Below are 24,002 nucleotides of genomic sequence, written 5' to 3' on the forward strand. Positions count from 1 at the left end.
TCTAACTGTTTTCTCGGCTGAGACATGTTTTTTTTTTTATAACTAATTTACCAACAAACTTCCTTTCCCTAAAGCATTTCATTGGCTCAATCTTATATCGGGGTGTGGCGTTCACTAGAAATTAATTCCTTACTGGTCAAATGTTCAATTTGCTCCTTCTATTCGTTTCTGTGAAAACTCAATTTTCTATGATTCATCTCATTTTCTGATTAACTCGCCCACTGTCTTTTAGTTTCTTCATTCACTTGTTCTCTGTAACCACTGGTAAAGACTTTATTGTTTCTTGGATATCCAAATGATAAATCAAATGAATATTAGTGTCCTTATGGCAACCAGCGTCATCGTTGTTCTGGGTCATTATCCGTGATACCCCTTTCATAAACTCAATAATGCGGATAATATCCGCAATATTTGGTCGTAAAATCGGAGCGGGGAAAGAATAATGCGCTTTATTTCGACCCTTCTATTATCCGCATAATAGCAGCATCGGGACCAGATTTGGAGTTTATGAACGCAAACCCAAATAATGCGGATAATTGCCGGGGTGCGGTCAGACGTCACCTGTCTTTCCCGCAGGAGGGACGTGTGCAGTTACCATGACGATTATCCGCCTTTTTCAGGACGGGTGCTCGTAAAAATAATGCGGATAATTTTCAGAGTTTGTGAACGCATTTTTTATTGAATTGTCCGCATTATTCTTATGCGGATAATTGGAGGATGAGTTTATGAAAGGGGTATGAATTTGTCTTTGGAGTTCCTGTTTGACCCACTCCACTAAACAATAAATGCTAAAATAGAGGGATAAATTCTGACAGGAGGGCCACCTTCCAGCTCAGAGGGTCATTTATGTTTGGGGATTAGAGGGCAAAAACACGTCATCACGTCATTCTCCGTAATTTGGCGCGGGGCTTTGGGGATGGAGAGTGCTGACCACTAGCGGGGAAAGTAGCCAACATCAAACTTATAAATTCCTATGACCATAGACTTTTCTTGGAAGAGGTGGTTTTGACCCCCCCCCCAAAAAAAAAAAAAAGAAAAAGAAAAAGAAAGGAAATAGCTGGAAGGAAGATAAACGGTTTCATAAACTGCAAGAAGGGGAAAAGACTGAGCATAATTGACCTCACAGGGTGTCTAGGAAAACGACTGCAGTGTTCTGTTTTCTTTTACTCTCTATCCTATTCTATTCTATTCTATTATATTCTATTCTTTATCATAAACATGTGCTAGTAGCTATCTGGGCTACAATTGTGTTTGTTTTGTACATCCTCCAAAGGTCACCTGAGGTCAAAGGTAGAGCCCTATCTGTGCTCTTTGGAATAATGAAGACAATTTCTTGTAAAACAGGTATGCTTGGTTTGTACACCTTAACCATGTTTATCATTAACTAATGACACTACAGATCAATATTATGATATTTTGAGGTCATTGACCTCTAAAAGGTCACCAGAGGTCAGAGTTAGAAACCTGTCTTTGCTCTTTGGAATATGAAGACAGTTTCATTGCAAAACAGATATGCTTGTTTTGCACATCTTAACCATGTTTATCATTAACTAATAACATCACAGATCAATATTATGGTATTTTGAGGTCATTGACCTCTAAAGGTCATCAGAGGTCAAAGGTAGAAACCTGTCAATGCCCTGTGGAATCAGAAGATTTGTAGTACAAATGCATATTTAGTGCAGCGTAACCAAGATCTAAGCCTATCATTCACAAATGCCTCCAAACATCAATATTTTGATATTCAAAGTTCATTCACCTCTGGAGGTCATCAGAGGTCAAATCAGACTTACCTCCCGATCTTAAAATGAATCTTATGGTATGTACTAACACTGGTGAAAGTTTCATACTTTAGTCAAATTTTGCACAATTCTCATGATTTTGAGGGCTTAACCGCTCTACTATTAAGAAATCATGCATGTCAAATTTTCCACGGCTAATTGCATTCTCTGCTTAATTTGCAAAGAAGACTGATCATTTGGGGAGTGATTAAACATGAAAACACATGTACCAGTACCGACCTGTCACACGTAAACGAACATTACACATGTAGCTGGCACTCACAATTGCATAGACAGACAGGAGTTGAACACACTTGCACTCCTCCCTTGCTCTGCAACAACATTCACAATACGAGTTAAGTTTGAAACGAAAATCAGGCCATGCACCAGCTCCATAATTTTGCTTTTCCCCAGTCACTTGTAACCCGACGTTCTACGTGACTAGTGCACGCAAAGAGACGTGTTCATTTCGGAAAACGCCTGCGTGTTAGCGAGGAGTCTATAGTCAAACAACAAAGTTTTCTGAAGACATATTTGTCCACAGGAGTGTAAATTATTGCTCGTGACTGAGCAAGTGTAAGATATGTATAACATGCCGTGCGAGCACGCGTGCTAAGCATACAGTATAGGTGTTTGATGCAGTGTACAATGCATGTACATACACATTGCGTGTGTCAATGTGAATGAGACGTGTTCTTCTGTTAATCGCGTACTCCGCTTAATCGGGTAAGAAACACTCTGCCCGAGCCTACCCGATTATGCGGAGAGTACTGTATCTCAATTTCTGTTATGTTTGAAGTCGCCAAATTTTGACTGTATTAGGTAGAAAAATGAATACTGTAAAAGTGGAAACTTTCGCGGTCTTGAAATTTTCGCGCATTTCGTGCAACCAGAAACTAGCGCGAAAATAAAAGCATGCAGATATTTTTGCTTGCCACATGTTCCTGTGCATGATGTCTTGATTCCGCGGAATTAAAAACACGTGAAACTCTTCTCACCCAGCCAAGCGCGAAAAATTAGTAGCACGAAAATACAGTCAAACCTGTCTATAGCGGCCACCCAAGGGATACGGAAAAAGTGGCCGTTATAGACAGGTGGCCGCTATAGACAGGTAATCCAACTTTGTGTGCATTGCCTACATGTACATGTATCATCGTTGACATGTACATTTATGTGTGTACGTATGCACACATATGTATCATGCATATCTAGAACAATGCCGGTGTTTATGAAATTGTTGCACAGTACACTAGATGTAGCATGTGCACAGTCATGAATTAGTGCATTATTGTGACTGAATAAGTGATGAATGCAACGGTCGCGATCACTGAATGTTGCCCAGAAATGACTGGCACGGCTAAAAAGCAAAATTATCAGCTCGGCTACGGCTCCATCGGGTTTTTGGCCGCTATAGACAGGTTAAAATCTACCGCGGGAAACAAAATTTGTGGCCGCTGGCCGCGTTAGACAGGTGGCCGCTATACACAGGGTCTTTAACATGGCTTTTCTCTCGGGGGGATTTTTCAGTGGCCGCTATAGACAGGTGGCCGCTATAGAGAGGTGGCCGCTAAGGCAGGTTTGACTGTATTTACTTTTACAGTAGTGTAAAATGCAATATTTTGGCGGCACGAAATGTTCACGAATGGGAGCGGACGGCCTTAATTGCAGCATGATATTTTCATGAGTTGCCTCTAACATTCAGAGCACATGAAGGAGACCTTTAGCATGCATTCTAATCTCACGATCTTGGCTCTCGCAAAATTTGTGAAATTAAAATTAATGCAAACATTCTTCGTTTTACAGTACTCTCTCAGGTAAGACAAACTTAGAAAATTTGAGTGGGTCAATTAAAATGACACATTCTTGGCTATGGTTCCAGAGAGTCCTATTCTGCAACTTTTTTGTGAGTTTTTGAGCTGGGTAGTCTCGAAGGAATTGTTATTCTTCCTCTTATTTCAGATCAAAACATTCTTTTGGGGGGCCACAAATATGTCAGATTGAAAAAAAAAAAATCTTGACGGAAGAATTTCATGAATTTGAACAATTATGCAGTACCCGCTGTATGCTATAAGGATTAGAACAAACACCTGCTGTTGGGCGAAAGCTCTGTGGTCTAGTGGAGATGACACCTGTCCGGAGATCAGGAGGTCATTCGAATCCTGCACGAGTATGTACACCACAATTTCTTTTATCATGGCTACTACTAAAACACTGATCAATTCAGTGCTTATTAAACCCCGCCACATGCAGTGTGAAGGGGGTATAATAGGAATCACCGTGATGTTTGTCGGGCGGTCGGTCGGTCTGTTGCAAAATCTTGCGTCGCGAACTCCTCCTACAGTTTTGAAGCAATTTAATTGAAACTTAGGGTAAATGATGATATTGAGGTATAGATGTGCAAGACATGTTTTTTGTGTTTGTCGGACAATGCGTTGCCATGGTAACCATAATTTTACCAAAACCTTGTGGATTGAATAACTTCCATAGTATTTAAGCAATCAATTTCAAAATTGGTGTCTATGATGATCTATAGGTGTAGTTATGCAAGACACTCTTTGTGTTTGTACTTGACAAAGCGTTGCCATGGTAACCGCATGTTTTCTTCGAAATCTTGTGGAGTGAACAACTTCCACAGTTTTGAAGCAATTGAAATCAAATTTGGTAGGCATTATGGCCTTGAGGCATAGATGTGGAACACATAATTTTTGTGTTTGTCGGACAAAGCGTTGCCATGGTAACCATAATTTTACCAAAACCTTGTGGATTGAATAACTTCCACATCATTCAAGCAATTAAAGGACAAGTTCACCTTCATAGACATGTGGGTTGAGTGAATGCAGGAATTTTAGTGGAACACATCAATGAGAGTTTGAAGAAAATCGGACAATCCATTCAAAAGTTATGAATTTTTGAAGTTTCTGCTGGATGAGAAGACTACTATAGCTTGTGATGTCATATGAGTACAACTATATAGAGAAAGTATAAAGAATATTCAAGATATTCTCACTTTTCTCACATAATAAAAGAACACTTGACTTCTCTCTTTCAGAAGTCACGGGGAATAATATTACCCCTCACATAAGTCAGTAACAAGTCGAAGAAATGTGCACTTTATTCAAAAAGTCAAGTTTTTTGAAATTCCCTTTTTTATTTTCTTTATATCGTTGTATGCATGTGACCTCATACACAGTAGTAGTCTTCTCCTCCAGCAGTGATTGCACAGATATTATAAAAATTATAACTTTTGAACAGATTGTCGGATTTTCCCCAAACTTTCACTAATGTGTTCTACTAATATTGTTACCTTCACTAAATCCACATGTATATGAAGGTGAACTTGTCCTTTAAGGTCAAATTTAGTATGTATGATGATCGGGAGGTGTAGTTATGCAAGACACCAATGTGTTAATATAAGAAAAATGTGTTGCCATGGTAACCACTCATTTTTTAATCAAATTGAACCATTTAATCTATGAAGGTGAAATTTGGTGTGTATGATGCTCTTTAAGTGTAGTTTTGCAAAATGTCCTTGGTATTTGCATCAGACAATGCGTTTCCATGGTAACCGCATGTTTTTTTTTAAAATCCTGTGGAGTGAACTTCTTCCACAGTTTTCAAGCAATTGAAACCAAATTTGGTAGGCATTATGGCCCTGAGGTATAGATGTGGAACACATTATTTTTGTGTTTGTCACACAAACCGTTGCCATGGTAACCACAATTTTACCAAAACCTTGCAGATCGAATAACTTTTCCATCATTCAAGCAATTAAAGTCAAATTTAGTATGCATCATGATCTAGAAGTGTAGTTTTGCAAGACACCAATATGTTAGTTTAAGGAAAATGTGTTGCCATGGTAACCACTCATTTTTTAAATAAAAATAAACTATTCAAGCTATGAAGGTCAAATTTGGTGTGTATGATGGTCTTTAAGTGTAGTTATGCAAAATGTCCCTTGTGTTTGTATCAGACAATGCATTGCCATGGTAACCACACTTTTTACCCAAACCTTGTGGAACTCAGTGTCAACTCTGTAATTGTACAGTAAACTAAAATTATTCTGCTTCCAATTCGACAAGTGCACAAACTTGGTATTAACGTCATTGCCCTCATGACATCACATACAATTTAAGCGACACAAGGGGCGGGGATATTAATCACCTTCAGTGATGATTCTAGTTTACATCAGTGTAGGGCAATTTGTCAATCAGTTACAATGAGAAAACATCTTGACGGAAGAATTTCTTGAATTTGAATGAAAGATTCTAGTGGCCTGAACCTGCCCACCAGAGAAATGTGTTAGTCTTGAGCCATGCATAAGGGATTATTATTTGTTCAGTATTCAAGACAGCAGGATAACCTGTGACCTGTCTCGGTCTCAATGAGGTAAGTGTGCACTTGAAAAAATTCCGCACCAGAAGCACACTGACAACAGTTGGCAAGAACCCAAGTTCCCATTCAAAAAGCCCTAAATACACTACATTCTATGTACCCTGGAACAAAAAATGGCATTTGGGAGGGGGGGGGGGGGTACAGAAACAACAGTGTTACAATGTACAAGACACGTGTCAGCAAAGCATATTGGTTCCGTGATAACAAGTACCAACTTGGTAGAACCAGTGCCCCAGTGTAGTAGAATAAGTGGGAAATCCCATACGGACACATGACATGAATGAAAACAATCCATATTCACAACCTTCATGCTTGCATTTGATGAAATGGAAAGTTTTGAGCCAACAATAATTTCCTGTTTGGCCCTGTAAGATGAATTTCTCTCGCTTTTAATTCTGCAGAATCAAAATGTAAAGTACATGTAGTATTTACATAGTAACAAGCAAAAAAAAAAGCGCATTTTTATTTTTGCTCTAGATTCATGTCACACGAAATGTGCAAATAATTCTACACCATGAAAATTTCCGTTTTTACAGTAGTCTCATGATTACACAGCAGAATTTCTTTGTGAGAAAAGAGCACAGATTTCCAAAACAAAAGAAAAAGAAAGTACAATGTGTATGGTGAGATTAGTTTTAAAGGCAAAATTCACCTTGGAAATTAGTCTTTCAGTGTAGTACATTGAATTTCTTTTTATTTCAAATGTTTTATAATTGTTATTGCTTGTTAGTTCTTTTTTTGGACAGAATATATGTATTTGCTTGGTCACTTTCTGAGTTACGTGTATATTAAAAACAAGAAAAATCACAATAGGTTTTAAGCTGCCAATATGAGTTCAATTTGTGAAGCTTCTGGTGGTTCAAATAACTTTTGTTGGATCATTATGAAAAAAAAAATTACAATAGTAATTGAAATTTGGAATGTGGGATGATAATCATGATTCACATGTAATGTGCATGGGCACAAATGACAGGCAGCTATATGTGGGTCCATTGTAAAGCATTGAAACCATCATAAAATATGAAATGTCATTTAAGAGCACCACTCCCCCCCCCCCCCTTCTTGTGGTAAGGTTTGGTGTGTTAGTTTTGCTTAAATCACATAAGTGGATAATGTCATCTAGACTTTAAGGGGTATAGCACAAAAAATCTTGCAAGTTCTGTTCCTACCTGCAAGAGAAGTTTTAGGCCTACAAACTTCTCAGATTCCAGTCAGCACACCAAGTCACGGTGATCCTACTGATTGGGAGGAACTTTATTGTGATCATGGGCCCAGCAGGATATTATTAATCCCCTCAAGTGATTCTCAGACGGTGTTCTCCAGATGTTGGTTGCCATGGATACGAAGCGTATCTGGTCATGATCCTTTGGGATGTATTTGTGGGGAAAAAAGAGCACTTTGTCCTGTTGATCCTACTTTTAGGGTGCGTTCATGCAAATTTCGTAGCCAGAATCACAAACATGAATCGTGATTCAAAACGGCGTTTCAAATCACGGTCTCCGCGGAAGAGCATTCATGCGGGCTTTTGTCAACGCTGATTCTAGCTCAGCTCATTATCTGCCATTGCGCAGCGCACTGCGCAGTTTGTCCTTGTCTCTGCAACTCGAGCCTGACCTCCTGTTAAATTCTTCTTCTGCCAACTGATCAGTGAGTTTATTGTATACGTTTTTATTTCGGTGAATACCTTCCAATTCGCTATGACATTCAGGCTCTGCCCACAGATCGAGGAATAATCTTAATTCTTTGTCTGTCCAATTGTTTCCTTTGGTAGAACAGCTGCAGTCATTACTATTATCAACTCAATCGGAGAGTAATTACTTGTATTATTATAATGAAAAGCTAGATAGTAGCATAGAATCAATGTATGGCGTTGGTGTAAACAAACTAGTGCAGGTATGGTACTGAAACACACGGTTCGTAAGACACGCATGCGCACAGCGCACAATGACGACATAAAATCATGATTGAAATCACGGTTGCGTTCATGCGGTTTATGCGATTGTGATTCTGGCAGAATCATGATTCAAAATGCCCTTTTTTCCGCATTTCAGATCAGCATTTTGAAACGGGTTTAAATGGAAAAATTGCATCAACGCAAGTAAACATGTTTAGGGACTAAACGCATTTAGAAACGCAATTCTAGTTTCGCATGAACGCAGCCTTAATGTTTTGCTGTTGTTTTTTTTAAGAGGTAGACAGACAAGCTGAAGAAAGGCTAGAAGTGAGAAAAAGAAAATACGATTGGCTTTTTAAAGGGGTAAGGGACGGAATGTGATAGTGCAAGTGTATATTCAGAACTTGTAAAATGAATAAGCAACTTTCCTAAATGCTTTGAACACTGCTTTTCCTTAAGTCTAGTCTTGGGATTGATTTTGTTTTCAGCATTGGCAGTTAAATCTCAATATTCTTTCAATTTGGTGGCACTTGGGATTTTACCACCAAATCCTTATGTGTTATTGGTTAATATTCTGTCAAGCAGTAGTGGTTACTTTCATCAAACATCGGCATAGTTGTAATTTGCTAGAGCAACAAAAAAAAAAGTAAATGAACTACCCGTAGTATGCAATAAAATAATTTCTCTTTTTTGCCATAATGTAAATTTCGATCTGTATTTATTTTGCATTTTTGTCTGAACAAGGTTGTACTGTGGAAATAATATTGCATTTGATCAAGCACTCAAATATTAAAAGGCATATGTACCCAGTTGGCCTTGAAATGAGCTGTAGTTAATGAAACTATACTGATGCAGTGTTGTGTATTGAGCAGAATAGAAAAGGGGAGGGTAAAAAGAAATGGCGCAGTTGTGTTTATTGAACTGCGAGACGAATTTGGCTTCAAGGGCTGCTGCATGAGACTTGCTACCTTTAATTAAGTTTTAATTCTATGTACAGAGCTGGGAACAATCATAAGAACTTTATACTTTGCCAGGTTTGTCTTTATTCTGCAATCAGATCAGAGAAGATCTCAAACAGCACATGCTAAATTACTATTAGAAAGTCTTGACAGTGGTACTGTGCAGTGCACCACCTCCGCATATTTATCAGCTTCACAGATTTCAAGACGATAGGAACAAAAACAACTAGACAGCCTGATCTCAAAAAGTGTTTGAACAAGTATTCCTTCTTGCAGATCTTGAAAGATATGACAGTTGAAACATTTTGAATTCATCATTAAAGTGTACATGTACAGTATGTCGAAAATTAACAGCCCTACTCATGCAAAGGCCATTATTGCCCGTGAGGTTTTACTTCAAACAAACCCAAGTTAAAAGTGGATCAAAGAGATCAGCAGAAGAGATTTTGCATGAGAAAGTAGCTTTGTATTGTGATCAGAATTTAATGGAAACCAAAGTCTAAGTACACCTTGTATCAATATGGATTGAGTTTAAAAGTGTTCAGCAATATTAGTGGAACACATTAGTGAAAGTTTGAGGAAAATTGGGCAGTCAAAATTCAATAGTCGTGAATTTTTAAAGTTTTGGTGCTGTCATGCCTGGATATTAGGAGACTGCTGCACTTCATGGCAGCATATGGGACAATATTTAAAGAAAACATTTGAAAGGAGAATTCCACAAACTCCCATTTTTCATATTTGGGCTATGGTTTTCTATAACAGATTACGGAAGAGGTAGGACAAAATTGGATCTTTCATGACTGATTACTGTAAAAGTGGTTTCTTTTGCGTACAGATCATTCTTTCGCGGTTTCCATCGGTGCCGACTTTTTCGCGTTTGTTTAAATTCGCGGTTGGCAAAGTCTGTGAATTCACATTCGGCAAAAACTGTTTTATTTTGAACATGAAAACCCAAACTATAATCCAATCATTCTTTTTATTAAATAGAAATTGAAATCAAATGCAGGCTTATCTGAAATCCCGTCTCTGGAGTACTTTATAACATGCTTGTAAAATTGCCTAGATGACCTACATTGCGCGGTATCGCTGTGTGTTTGTTGACCATCAATATACTCAATGCGCGGAATCTTCGTGTGTGCATGTGCGCAATTTAGCATTGTAACAAGCGGCGAGTTCAAAACATTTTCGCGTGATGTTAAATTCGCGGTTCAACCTCAAAGCGCGAAAATAAAACCACCGCGAAAGAAACTACTTTTACAGTATTTTGTTTTGTAAGCATGATTAGCATTAAGAATAGTGGTATCTCTTTCATATGGCAAAAACAAAGTCTTCACATGTCTTGTGACATTGAGCACAATTCTGTGTGAAAGAATTCTCGTAAGAGCTGTTAATTTTGTGAGGGTTAAATTTTCATGAATTTTGCTAAATCACTGTTGGGTCGCGAATGTAACAAATGGAAATTTTGCCACACGGTAGGTTATTAGCCCACTTTCAATAAGATAGCTTTGGAGTCTAACCTTGAAAACAACATCCTTCAAAAATGCCTTTTGACGTCGTCATAAAAATATATGTAATTATGTACGCGAAAGTAACAACTTTTACAGAATCTTAGGCTTTTCATTAAGTCTTGACAGCATGGATGGTTCTTTTAATAGATTACAACTGGCACCCAAGTGCTTACATCAGTGATTGGGATGTTTTCAAAAGCAACCTTTGACCAGTTTGAGGTATCGCCTCCCGTTTTCAGGAGATAAACGGAATAAACTTGAATGACGTCCTATCTATTTAAGTTGTGGGATGCAAATTAAAAACTGAAAAAAAAAAAATATGATGCCTGACAACGTAGAACAAGTTAATGATCAACGTGTCGACGTTGGGTGTGAGTAGTGTTCTCAAACACTCCACCTGAGCTCAGAGATGAAACTACTTTAATAGTTGATATATCTACTAATCTACAGTTCCACCAGATGGACACTCTTTGTTGTTTTATGACAAACAATTCCAACTATGTGCAACCCCCCAAGTGTAGTGCTGCTTTATAAATATGCATTGTTGACTTTCATGACTAGAGTAAAATTCAATAAATTAATTAGTGGAAGAATAGAGTAAAAGTCAATAGATTTATTAGTGGAAGAGTCACAAAAATTGAGCCCAAGAAAATGTCTATGTTGTAACAAGTTCAATGATAATATAATATGGACTGGCCTTGAGGGGGATACAACATTTATTGCCCGAACTAGAATTGTATTGCCCTCACACCAATTTCGCTGGTTCAAACGGCAATCTCCTCAGCACAGTCTGGGTTCCAGCGAAAGGAATAGACATACCACACTACCCAATTCTTGAGCCATAAGTTGTAGTTTTTAGAAGGGGAACATCTTTTACTGAATGTAATAGACAGCCAAAATTTTGATTATGACGTCATATTGTTGGTGCCACACATAGCTTCAAAGCCCGATTTTGATGAGCGTGTGTTTATGGAAGGCCTGGAAAGGAGATGATGTTGGGTAACTCATGGTCACTTTAGCTTTAGCGGATCGATAAGGCCAGATTTTGACCTAACTAATCACCGTTGTACTTGATTTTTCCCCTGAGGGAAGCTCTCAGAGTGCCATCTTCGTCTCTCTTCCACCTCCCTGGTTCAAAGAACAATTAATATTATTGGTTGCAGCCACATAAGTGCAAATTGAATGAGCTGTGATGCCTTAATCTCAAAAGTCTCTTATTTTGTGCACAAAGATGTAATGAAAATCATTCATTTGAGTCAAGTAGATATTATACTCAGTATATCAATACAACCTGTTCACCCTTAGAAGTCATATTGCTCTCTTTAATGCACAGCAAAACAGAAGTGTAAATTTGAATGATGTAAGTTTTTCAGAAGAGGAATACAAATGGTGGTAGATATCTGTGTCAAGGTCAAAGTGGTGCTTGTGGAGCTTCATCACTTCCTAAATTGACACATGAGAATGCCACTGATATCATGCTTCGCTTAAGAAAACATGAACTTGAAAATCTTGTAACTTTCATGTGTACTATAAAACTAGGAATGTTTGCATGTTTTATTTTCGAGAATTTTGCAAGAACCTAGATCAATGAAATCAAAATGCATGCAAAAGTTCTAGTCTACACTATAATGCATATTATGCATTGAATGTCAGTGACAATTTGCAAAAATTACATGAGGCGAAAATGGCTGTTGGCTTCAATTCGAAAAAAAAAATCATGCTGCAAAAATGATCTTGCTTTACAGTAAATATTTGTGATTTTGATAAAAACTTTTCCTATACTTTGTCCAACAAATATTGATGTCGAACCTTAAACTTCCATTTTGTTCTTTTTCATCTCCTCAGTGCAGGATTGAAAAAAAAACAACTTTATTGCTCTCTCTTCTTGATACCTTATTATCATTTCAGCTCAATCATTAAAAGATACTTTTTTCTTGAACAAGCTGTAACTGAATTGAATACTTACTGACGTTTCTTTGGCTGCGCAAGTGTGCACACCAGTGTGCACACCACACCGCACATGCAATGTACACTTACGTGGTGTCCCTGAAAGATTTTCAGTGGCAGATGACGCGTGATGGTGACTCAGTTGTCAAAGTTAAAGGACAAGTTCACCTTCATAAACATAAGGATTGAGAAAATGCAACAATATTAGTAGAACACATCAGTGAAAGTTTGAGGAAAATTGGACAATCGATGCGAAAGTTATGAATTTTTTTAATTTTTGTGTTGGAACCGCTGGATGAGACTACTACAGCCTGTGAGTCATATGCGTACAACAGTATAAAGAAAATGTAAAAGAAAATTCAACATATTTTCACTTTTTTCGCATAATAAAAGAGCACTTGACTTGCCTCTTTCTAAAGGCAGGGGGAATAATATTACCCACAACATTTGTCGGTAACGAGTCAAGGGAATGTGTACTTTTTTCAAAAGATGGAATTTTGTGAAATTCTCTTTATATTTTCCTTATATTGTTGTACGCATGTGACATCTAAGTTATTCATACACTGCAGTAGTCTTCTCATCCAGCGGGTACTGCACAAAAACTTCAAAAATTCATAACTTTTGAACGGATTGTCTGATTTTCCTCAAACTTTCAATGATGTGTTCTACTAATATTGCTACATTCTCTCAATCCTTATGTTTATGAAGGTGAACTTGTCCTTTAAGGTGCACAAAAACAAAAACTTGGCCAAACCTCTTGTTTCATTTTCATTTTTGGTGTGCTCACTTCCTCGTCAGATTTGCATCCTAGTGGATGATTTCTTATCCTGCAAAGAAAGGGCTATCACAAGTGATGGGTGGGGCATCATAAATTAAAACTGATGAGAGTTATAGGAGCATAAAGCGTGTGTTAAAATAAACATGAAATCTAAAGCAAAACGGAACAGTGCACTGTCATTTGCAAGCAGAAGTAGTCTGTTATGTCATACCTCAAAATGAGGACTCTCATAGACATTGTGCACTGTCAGTTTTAGTAGGGTTCAATGGGTAATTAGTCAAAATAGGCCACTAAAACTAATGGCTTCTGAAAGTTATCAGTAGAGAGCATACATGTTATTTTCTGACAGATTTAGCAAGACTTGGAGAGGTCTGGTGAAAGGACGTTACTGCCTTTTAAGTCTTGTGAAACTTTCCCAATTAGATTTTCTGGTGAATATTGCACACAATAATGGGACTTGACTGTGATTCTTGGAATTAGGAAGCCCAATTTGTTGTTTACTTAGCGTATGTCAACTGTGAGCTGTGGAAGGAAACGAATGAAAATCTTTTGCGGATGTGTTGCGGTGACCGTGACTTCAAATTCTGAGGACTAATTTGCCAGATGTGTCGTTCATTCATGTCGACCAATAACTGAGAATTTAGAAGACAGAAAGTTGTGTAGTGGCTGTTATTACACTCGTAGCCATGACTTTGATACTGAGAAGTGATTAGCCAGATGTTTGTGTTCTTTTCATGTCAGCTGTAAGCCAAGTCTTCTTTGGAAACAACCCTCCCATCACATGACTTCTGTATAGTAGCTAATTACGAACTGTAAAGCGAGATATTTTTTGCGGCATGAAATCTCCGCAAATTGCCACTGGCAGTCTATGCTCAATAGCGTCGACAGGAACTTTATACATTAGAACATTTTCATTTCGCAAATCTTGGCTCTCGCGAAATTCAAAATATCTAAATGCATGCAAACATTTCTGGTTTTAAAGCACAAGGTGCAGAATGGAATGAAGAGTTTGGAACATTTTTTTTTTTTTTGATGTGTTTGATGTCTCTGTTTGACCTGCATGTATATGTGACCGACCAGCTCCAAATCTACAGAAAATAGGCCAAAATGAATTTCAAACATCTACATAGTTTAAAAGACCACTGGATACACAGAATATTTCACAAGGTTTTCATTTGCACAAATTTTGTGAGTCAGGAGGTGCTATAAGTTTGCAGTGGTAGAAAGACACATGAAAATATTGACTCTGATCTCAATATGAATGTGACGTGCGCATACATTTTTCCGTTCAGTACAGTACTCCACAAGTGCAAATTTATCCATGTTCGCAAATTTATCCACGTTTGCAAAATCATCTCGAAATCTCGATTCACAGAAGTTTAGACTCGCTGAATATGTGGAATATCTAACTGTAAGCTCTAAGATTTAAAATGATGTATAACTTGTTTATAAACTGGAGTATCCTAACCCATTTAAAAAGTGGGTGAAATAAGAGAGGTTTGGAATGCAGTATCATAGAAAAGGGAGAAAAGAGGATTTAAAGATTAGGGTCACTCAAGTGTGCAATACACATTTCCCTTTGAAGTAGCGCCTATCCCTAAAAACATAGTCCAGAAAATTTGTTAATGTTTCGATTTCAATTTTGTTTTTTAGCCACCAAAATTTGACAGTAGGTAGCAAAAAAATTACTCTTCCAGGTAATGGCAAACTTAAGAAATTCGAGGCGGTCAACCCATGTGATATATTTTCATCCATGACAGAGAATCTTCTCTGCAACTTTTTGTGGGTTTTGAGCTGGGCGGTTGTATAAATATTGGCTGAAATGCAGCCATTGTGGCTCGATGAAATCTCAAAATGATGACTAGATCCAGAAATAATCCAATATTTTAGACATAACATGAGTCATTTCCAGACATTGTCAAGTGTCTCTACCCAATGCAATAGTCTCATGTTTCTAGCCTCAAACAAGTGGGTTTCTGTTGGCTTTATTTGAGTGAGAGTATTTTAGCCAACACCTTGTTGAGGAGCCCCAGTTTTAAGGCACAAAAGTATGTGTGCTTTTTATACGTGAGGTCTGCTGTATAATGATATTTGTGGAACATAATTGCAGTTTAGAAGGAATGTCTTGTATCCTTAAAGGGTAATTCTTCATCCTTTCTCACTTCTATTCGTTTCTTTGCCCTCCCCCGTGCAACAGACCATGAGTTTGCGGTGTTTCGCGGTGAAGATGGCGAAGCGCACGTACTCGACGCATACTGCCCTCATCTCGGAGCAAACATAGCCGTCGGTGGCCTCGTCAAGGGAAACTGCTTGATGTGCCCCTTCCATGGCTGGAAGTTTGAGGGCAAGGAAGGAAAGTGCGTTGACATCCCATACAAGCCGTCAGATAGTAAGTCTCACAGATATATGATTCGTCACGCCATACACCGGGGTACTGTAGTAACGCAGGGTACAACTATTCTATTGATTTGAATCCCTCATAATTCAAACTTTCTCTCTTAAAGTCGAAGCTATTTCTTCAGTCCAAATAGATTCGACTTGGGCGAGGTTGAGTGACTATTCTATGCACTAATCGAGGTGCTGGGTGGCTTTTGGCAGCAATGAATGGGCACCCATGCATACTATTCATCACAAGATTGATTTTTTTTTTAAATCACAAGACCTAACTGTTTTCCATAGAAAGTGATTTCATGCTAACAAATAGGTGGATTTCTAATAAATTCAATGTCAACAGAAAGGACACTTTCACTTTGTCAATGTTTCTGACTGGGCCCAAATTTAGTGAACTTTGATCATTTGTAAATTTCAGTGATATAAAGACTTGTATACACAACTTCATATCTCAATGTTTTGTTATGTTTTTCTGAAAGTTTGAGTATAATAATTTGCAAAAATTTCCACTCCACAAAACAGTCTACATAATACATGACCAAATACAACTTGTACCAGCTTAAGTTTTAATGTACTACATCAAATGTTTTAGTATTTTTTTTCTGAGGATCGGTGTGCTCTTCTGCGAAGGAACAAAATATTATGCCAAAATTAAATGACTTTGCATTTATTTTACAGTGCATGATAAACAGGTTATAAACTTGTAGCTTGAATTGTTTTCCAGTAATCACAAATGCGAGACAGCATTAACTATCTATGATATTACAAATGATATCTCTCTGTCCGCTAAGAACTTTTAGAGAATGATTTTCATAATTTTGTGTGTGTTTGCATATCTGTTGAAGGGAAGGAGAATGGCATTTGAATGTTCAAAGATTTGTTTGCAAGACAAATTCTTTGCAAATGTTGCAGCTCCTTGGATGTTTGTATACCCTCATACAGTATACTGCATAAAGAGAAAGAAAGAAAAACAAATATTTGTTAAATTTCCAAAGGCCAAAAAGGAGGAAACAGTTACTTTGTGTTGTGAGTTTTAGGTTGAAATCTCAAGATTTGTAGGACTGTAGTCTTCTTTCTGTGATAATCTTTTCATTCATTGTTTTCATACACAAACAAGAAAAGACTGGATGCCTCTGCTTCAGAGGTGATGGTAATGATGATGATGATGATGATGATGATGATGATGATGATGATGATGATGTAGATGATGATGCTGATAGTTCTTTGGTCCAATTTTCTGCAGTTAATGGAAACTTCATCTTTGGAGAAGTTATCCATCATTGTCACTATATCAAGTGACATTTAAGGACAAGTCCACCTTCATATACATGTGGACTGAGTGAATGCAACAGTATTTACTAGTAGAACACGTGAGTGAAAGTTTGAGGAAAGTCTGACAATCCGTTCAAAAGTTATGAATTTTTTAAGTATCTGCGCAATCACTGATGGATAAGAAGACTACTACAGTGTATGATGCATAGAACGATGATAAGGAAAATAAAAGGAGTTTTAAAGAATTTCACAAAACTTTACTTTTTGAATAAAGTGCACATTTCTTTGACTTTTTACTGATGTATGTAAAGGGTAATATCATTCCCCTTGCCTTCTGAAAGAGAGAAGTCAAGTGTTCTTTTGTTATGCAAGAAAAGTGAAAATATGTTGAATTTTCACGTTTATACTTTCTTTATATTGTTGTACACATGTGACATCATAAGCTATAATAGTCTTATTATCCAGCTGTGACTGAGCAGAAATTTCAAAAATTCATAACTTTTGAACAGATTGTCCGATTTTCCTCAAACTCTCACTGACGTGTTCTACTAATATTGCTGCATTCACTCAACCCACATGTCTTTATATCTCACATAAATGTAACGCATAGTTATAAAGTCCTCTCATGTTTTTATCATTGTCCCTGTCATCCAGAGCCTATTCCAAACGTAGCGCACTCTAAGGCGTGGCCGATGCTGGAGCAGAACGGGCTGGTGTTTGTGTGGCACGACGCGGAGGGGCGGGAACCGCAATGGCAACCAGAATCCATGGATTGCCAGAAATGGGGCAAGATGCGTTTCCATGGCAAGACGGAGCACACCATCTGTGCCCACATAGAGGTATGTAGGCTCTGTCGCTCTCTTCTGCAATGAGGAGTGTTTGGAATATATTTGATGCATGTATAAGATAGCCACATGATTTCAAGCGGGGTGATTGGTCAAAACGTGTCACATGGCATTCAACTTATTTTGCGCACTGCATAGGAGTGTAGATGTTGCACCAAATATTAAAGTGATATACCACTCTTGTGATATCATGTTGAAGTTTGTCTATCATTTGTCGTGTATTTGATCTTATGTTACCCTTTTTCTATTTGTTATTCATCAAAACTTGCTGTCTTATAAAAGGAATAGTACTCTTGTCCCATTGTGCGACAATGTAAGTGCAGTGTACGCTCGGTATCTTTAGATGGTGTGCACTGTGTACTCACCTTGCAGCGCTTATGCAGGGGTGGCACAAATCTAAAGAAACCTTGCATTCACTGCATGTACACTACCGTGCACTGTGCCGTGCACTACTTCTGTGTAACTCTGTCTTTGAAAGACAAGTTTGCCTTCATATATATTATGTAGATCAGGCGTATGTAAAAATATAAGTACATGAAAAATATCAGTGACAGATTGAGAAAAATTTGCAAAAAAAAAAAAGTTTGCAAATACTATTAATGGGTTCCCTCCACTACATCCAGGAGCAAAGTTACTAGTTTCTAAGCTTCTCTCTCCGTGCTATAAACACCAGCACACCCCTTGTCTGGTTGGCCCCTTCTTAGGGATGGTAGACAGTAACATAGAAGAAGAAGTAGAAGAAGAGTTATTTTGCAAACAGGCAGACAGACAGACAGACAAACAAATCAAAACCAACAAAAACATGACTTCCTTGGTAGAGGTAAAGTAACTTTTATTGACACCACCCCTCTGACTCTGTGGAAGAAGAGAGCCCCAAATAGTACGGTTATTCTGTCACATGACTAATCAGTCAGATGATTTCGCTATGTCACATGACTGATCAGTCAGGTGATTTCACTGTGTAACGTGCCTCCTCACCCAATGTCCTCCCTGCCAGGAAATCTCGGAGAATGGAGCGGACTGCAATCACCTCGAGTACGTCCACGGGAACCTCTTCGTCAGCGGCAACGACTTGAGATACATGGGGACCAAGTAAGTCGCGACAAATTTCAGGATCAATTTATTTGGGATCGAACGGAGAACAATGTCCTGGGCTTGTAAATTGTGAGGGGTTTGGGGTTCACCGTGTGTGGTGTAGATCCAGCTCCATCCCTGGATGCAATTCAATGCTCGATGATCGTAATCGTTCATCGCTGTTGTCATTGTCATAGAGGGGGTGCTGTGGTATAGTGGATAAGACTCCTGGCTCCCAATTGGGGGACCCAAGTTTTGATTCCCACCCAGTACTTTCAGATGTTCTTGGATGAGATGTTATTACCAATCTCGTCCCTCTTGACCAAGGTGCATTTGGGAACCGGGCAACGCTAGGGTAATGATAATGACAGGGCCCTCTGGTAGAGCAGTTGCAACATTGAAGGGGCTACCCAGGATAAATAAGACCTTATGATTATTAGTATAACACAATTATCATTTATTATCTCATGTTATTTTCCCCGAGACTATATTCACTAAAATGCAGGAGTTTCTATGATTGATATTCACTTGATGGTACAGTAGGGCCTATGGATTCTAGTGCAGTGATGATAGGCATATATTAGGGGGGATAGTAAAAAACCGACAAGGACAACCAAAAAAAAATCCAATCTCGATAAGGACAAACGAAAATATCCTATATGTTGATTAAACCTACAATTCCGCAGTAATGCACATTTCACGAAATTGAAATCTATGCATTGAATTTTAAAAAAAGAGAAAAACACACACCAATTGCATTATATTCCTCCCTCCTGTATCAACCCCTCTTACCTCCCCACCCCTCTTCCTCATAACCTCTCCTTCCCCTCCTATCACTACCCCACCCTTGCTCCCTTGTCCCCTTATGTTCCTCCTTCGTTATTGCCCCATCCCACCTATACCTCTTTCCCTCTTTCCCTTACCACCTCTCTTTCCCCCTTCTATCACTACCCCACACTTCCTCCATTGCCTCCCTTACATTCCCTCCCCCTAATCACCACCTCCTTCCTCCCTCATCCCCTTTCCCACTCATCCCCTTTCCCACATCACCTCTCATCCCATCCCACCCTCTATCCCTCCACCACCATCACGACCACTCCTCTCCCCATCAGGTGGTTGAGCTGGGCACGACACTCGTGGGGAGGGACGTGGGAACAGGACCCAGATGACAAGCACATCGGTATCATGACAATCTACCACTCGTTCAGCCTGTTCGGGATCCCGCTCATGATGACGCAGACGAAGAGCGAGGCGCGGCAGGTGGGTAGCAAGGAGCACTCTCCAACTTCTCTTCTATTCTTTGACAAAGTGTCATCGGAGGCGCTATGTTTTTGAGAGGGTTGTCTGTGCACCTGTCCTTCCTGCATTCATTTTGGTCAAAAATGAAAGAATTGAAGTCCAAAAATCGAAACTATCATCTCAGACAAGCGTGCATGTGAATACTCATGATTAAACATTTTCATATGGATGCTGGACTGGCCAGCTTATCACATATTGAGATGTTTTTTTTTCGTGGCAGAAACAGGAGAATTTATGAAGAGTAAAACAGGATTAATCCTTTTTTGAGCACTCTGCACCGTTATCATTATTATTTGTTCAGCAATTCAATATTCAATACAAGCAGACATAGAATACAAAGGGAAAATCATATTACATGATATAAAGATTTCGGTGATTCTAGGTGCATGCCGCTGGTTGCCAGGGGAGGAAAAGGCAAACATAATCACCGAGGCTCAAGGCCTTCCTCCCTGACCAGTGCATGCACCCAGAATCAGTGTAAAACAGCCACAAACACTATCAAATAATACCACTGTCCCCAGAAAATCAGAGCTGTAAAGTGCCATCTTCAATTCACTCTTGTCTTGGTAAAGAAGTTATGATAATGAAGATAGGTCTTACCAAGCAAACAAAGCACATAAAGTTGTAAGCCTTGGAGATGTAATAGAAAATCAAGCGTGTGGTGGTTCACTATATAATGTCACTGATATATCCCTGATTTTAGATCTAACTTTTTTTTCTTTCTTTTTGGGTTGGAAGGTAAGTATCTTGTTTGAAATGCTTTCGTTCAAGAGAATGGTTATTGCTTGTTATTTAATGTTGCCCCAAATTACTGGACCTAAAGGCTACTTGGTTGATCACAAACATTTAACTGTCTAGTGAACAAAGAGCTTTGTAGTCACCTCTTTTAACTTGAACATGTTTTGCTTGATGGACATCCATCACCCCAAGTTTGCCCTCTCACCCCTCATTACAGAATGGACCAGCCCATGTGCTTTTATATTTCTACCTGCCATTTGGGTCGGCTGTCATCTCGATAGGGGTGACACCCACGGAGGGACTTGTGCAAAAGGTCACTCAGCAGGTCTTCAGCACAGCTTTTGTGCCCAGGTGGCTGGCCAAATTCTTTCTCCTTGCAGAATATCTTCAGGTGAGTCACTCAAAGAATAATATGGAGAGGGAGTTTGCACCCCTTTTTTTTTCCTCATCCTCATTTGATTTGAAGTTCCTCTTCTTGTGAAGATCTGTTGGAATAGTCCATGTTAAAGCAGGGTGGTCCTTAACTGCAAAATTTGAGCATGTTGCAAGCTGTGACTGTGAGAAGACTGCAGAAATTATTTGCATGAAGTGCACTTAATGAGCTGGTAGGGTGCAATATTTTGTGACTTAATACTGATTGTGTTGCTTACTTTCGATGCTCTGTCTCATGTTTTGTGCACAAATTTCGTGGTAGTTTATTGTTTCTCAAGATTTGCACATGTTATATTTGATTGCATTTTATTTTGAGCATGTGGCCAATTCTCAAGGATGGTACATATCATTCTGCTGGCTTTTGAGGCTGTTGCACAAGAATTCCAGCATGTTGCTGCAACACAATCAAATCCCTCATTGCACATCTTGTGATGACGGTAGTGAAAAATCCCTTTTTTTGTGTGTGTGTGTTTTTTTGTGTTTTTTTTTCAAAGTTTCATTGTCTTGTTTCGTAGTGCTTCAGCATTTGCCAGATATATCAGGAGAGGCACTCATACCATGTGACTCATGTTATTTGTGATCCGTTTGTATTCCAGTTTGAGCGCGACATCACGATTTGGAACCACAAGACCTACCTCAATAAGCCAGTCCTGGTCGCCCAGGACAGGCTCATCGGCAAGCACCGGCGCTGGTACTCACAGTTCTTCTCGGAGCACACCCCACGGTTCAGCGACCAGAAGCCGACACTGGACTGGTAGTCCCGTCATGACTGTCGGGATCTGGGTGGGTGGAGCGTTAGGGTTGGGGGAGGGGGAGGGAAGGGTTGGAGACCAAGCGTCCTGACAACCTTCAGAGAGTCGCACTGAAGATGTATCAGTGCATTTTATATGTGTCATAGTTTGCAAGACACAAAGGGAAAGTGTGATTTTTTTTTTTCTTCACCATTTTCTGTGATCAGGATGTTGTCCCAGACTTAGCCAAGAGTTGTGGTCGAGTGAATGAAGATTTTTTTGACAGTGATTTGCTGATGAAGGATGCTTGTGTATATCTGTAAGTATTTCTCCCACCACTCAACCTCAGCAGAACGGTAGCTGCAATTCAAAAAAAGAAAGAAATAGAATAACATAAATACATGTTAAAAAAAAAGAAAAACACAGAACAATGTAAATGCTTTTGCAAGCATGGAAAATGGAAGTGAATTGTTGATGCATTCTTGTTCATGGGTGGAATTCTTTGCCGTGCATAATTTTTGAATTAGAACAATAGAATTTTTACCATGTGTTTGTTAGGAAAGTGATAAATTAGATTAAAGGAAGAAAAAGTAGTCACAGTGTGATGTGCATATTTTGATACTTTTAGGCTTGCTTTGATCATGGAAATGTTTGATAGATATGTTATGTTTGTCTTCTTCTTTTTTTTATTATGTGTTTGATGTGATTTAATACCAAAGTTTTGTGTAATATTTTCATGTCCAAGGGAAATTAGCACACAAGGAAGTAATTTCTCTTTTTTCTAAATCAAAACACTGATTTGAATGACAGTGCCACTGATGTAAACGACTTGTGATAACTTGTTTTGAGACGGGCATGGGCCATTTGCAGTGGTATGGCTTAAACTCCAGTGATTTGTAACGTGATGTGGCAGATGATATGTGAGCACACATGGAATATTTATTAGTGATGAGAATATATATATATATATATATATGATGCAAAGTTAATGTAGGGTGTGAGATATAGGAATAGTAATATAAGCTACACTTGAAGAAAAAATCAAACAAAGAAGATAAGAGGAAGTCATTATCTTGATTTTATAATGGTTTCAGTTTTTTTGATAATTGCGTTCATTCCATATAGAGATTGGTGATGAGAATGTGTGTGCGATGGAGCAATAGGAACATGAAGTCTTTCTATTTTTACCCCCATCTCTGTCCACTTGTATGTCTTTTTTGTCTGTAATTAAATTTGAAGGATTCTATCTCGAATTGAGAATTGGGATGTATGAGACCAAATCATCATAGTTTTCACTGTTCTCGGAGCATCGCATTCACATGTGAATTTGCTGTGGTATTGAATACTGAAGTAATTTGTTCGCCATTAACCTCATTGGCAAAATATCAGGGTCACAGATTTAGATACCATTCAGTATTTGATGTGATACTGTTCTCATTCATATAATGCCTCAATATTTTTGGTAATTTAAGCATTGTGCACGCACATAAACCTGCAACGGGAAAGGGCACAAAATTTGTGGGGTCACATGAGAAACACACCACCGAATGATTTGCAGTATTTTACGACATGATTTGATTCTTGCTTGGCGCATTTCATGCAAAGTTTGAGTCGCCACCGCCGTATTTCACATTGTATTTCACTGGGCAAAGGAGTTCGTATTCATATCATATTGGATGGCATGAGTGGGGTACCAGGAAATAATGCACAAGTTATGGCCAATATTGCATGAATCGAAGATTCGAAGATTCATGCAATATTGGTTCGAATGAGTGCAATATTCCTTGGTATCCTAGTGATTAAAGCCATTATCATTTATATAATCATCTAGAGAAAGCATGAACCAAATAAGTACTGTATTTCTACTAAACTTTGAAGTCGACTCTGCGCTGAAGAAAAAAAAATAGGGGTGACTTGCACTTGTGTAGCAAGGTGTTTGCGTGCTCGTGAATTGCAACAAG

General features: G+C 38.6%; 1 protein-coding gene across 1 annotated transcript in view; it reads left to right on the forward strand.

Moving 5' to 3' along the window:
* LOC139731569 (cholesterol 7-desaturase nvd-like) overlaps positions 1-22,088 on the forward strand; it is a 48,027-nt gene extending 25,939 nt beyond the window's left edge. Inside the window, exons 2-7 of the mRNA XM_071642458.1 lie at positions 15,457-15,648; positions 17,577-17,761; positions 18,765-18,859; positions 19,954-20,101; positions 21,096-21,269; positions 21,907-22,088. Coding sequence (XP_071498559.1) covers positions 15,457-15,648; positions 17,577-17,761; positions 18,765-18,859; positions 19,954-20,101; positions 21,096-21,269; positions 21,907-22,068 — 956 coding nt within the window. The 3' untranslated portion in view covers positions 22,069-22,088. The remainder of the gene's footprint in view (positions 1-15,456; positions 15,649-17,576; positions 17,762-18,764; positions 18,860-19,953; positions 20,102-21,095; positions 21,270-21,906) is intronic.
* The last annotated feature ends 1,914 nt before the right edge of the window (positions 22,089-24,002 follow it).

Source organism: Diadema antillarum, unplaced genomic scaffold (genome assembly GCF_040938485.1).
Source record: "Diadema antillarum isolate AM-2024a unplaced genomic scaffold, OU_Dant_1.0 seq00000379_RagTag, whole genome shotgun sequence".
NCBI lineage: Eukaryota > Metazoa > Echinodermata > Echinoidea > Diadematoida > Diadematidae > Diadema > Diadema antillarum.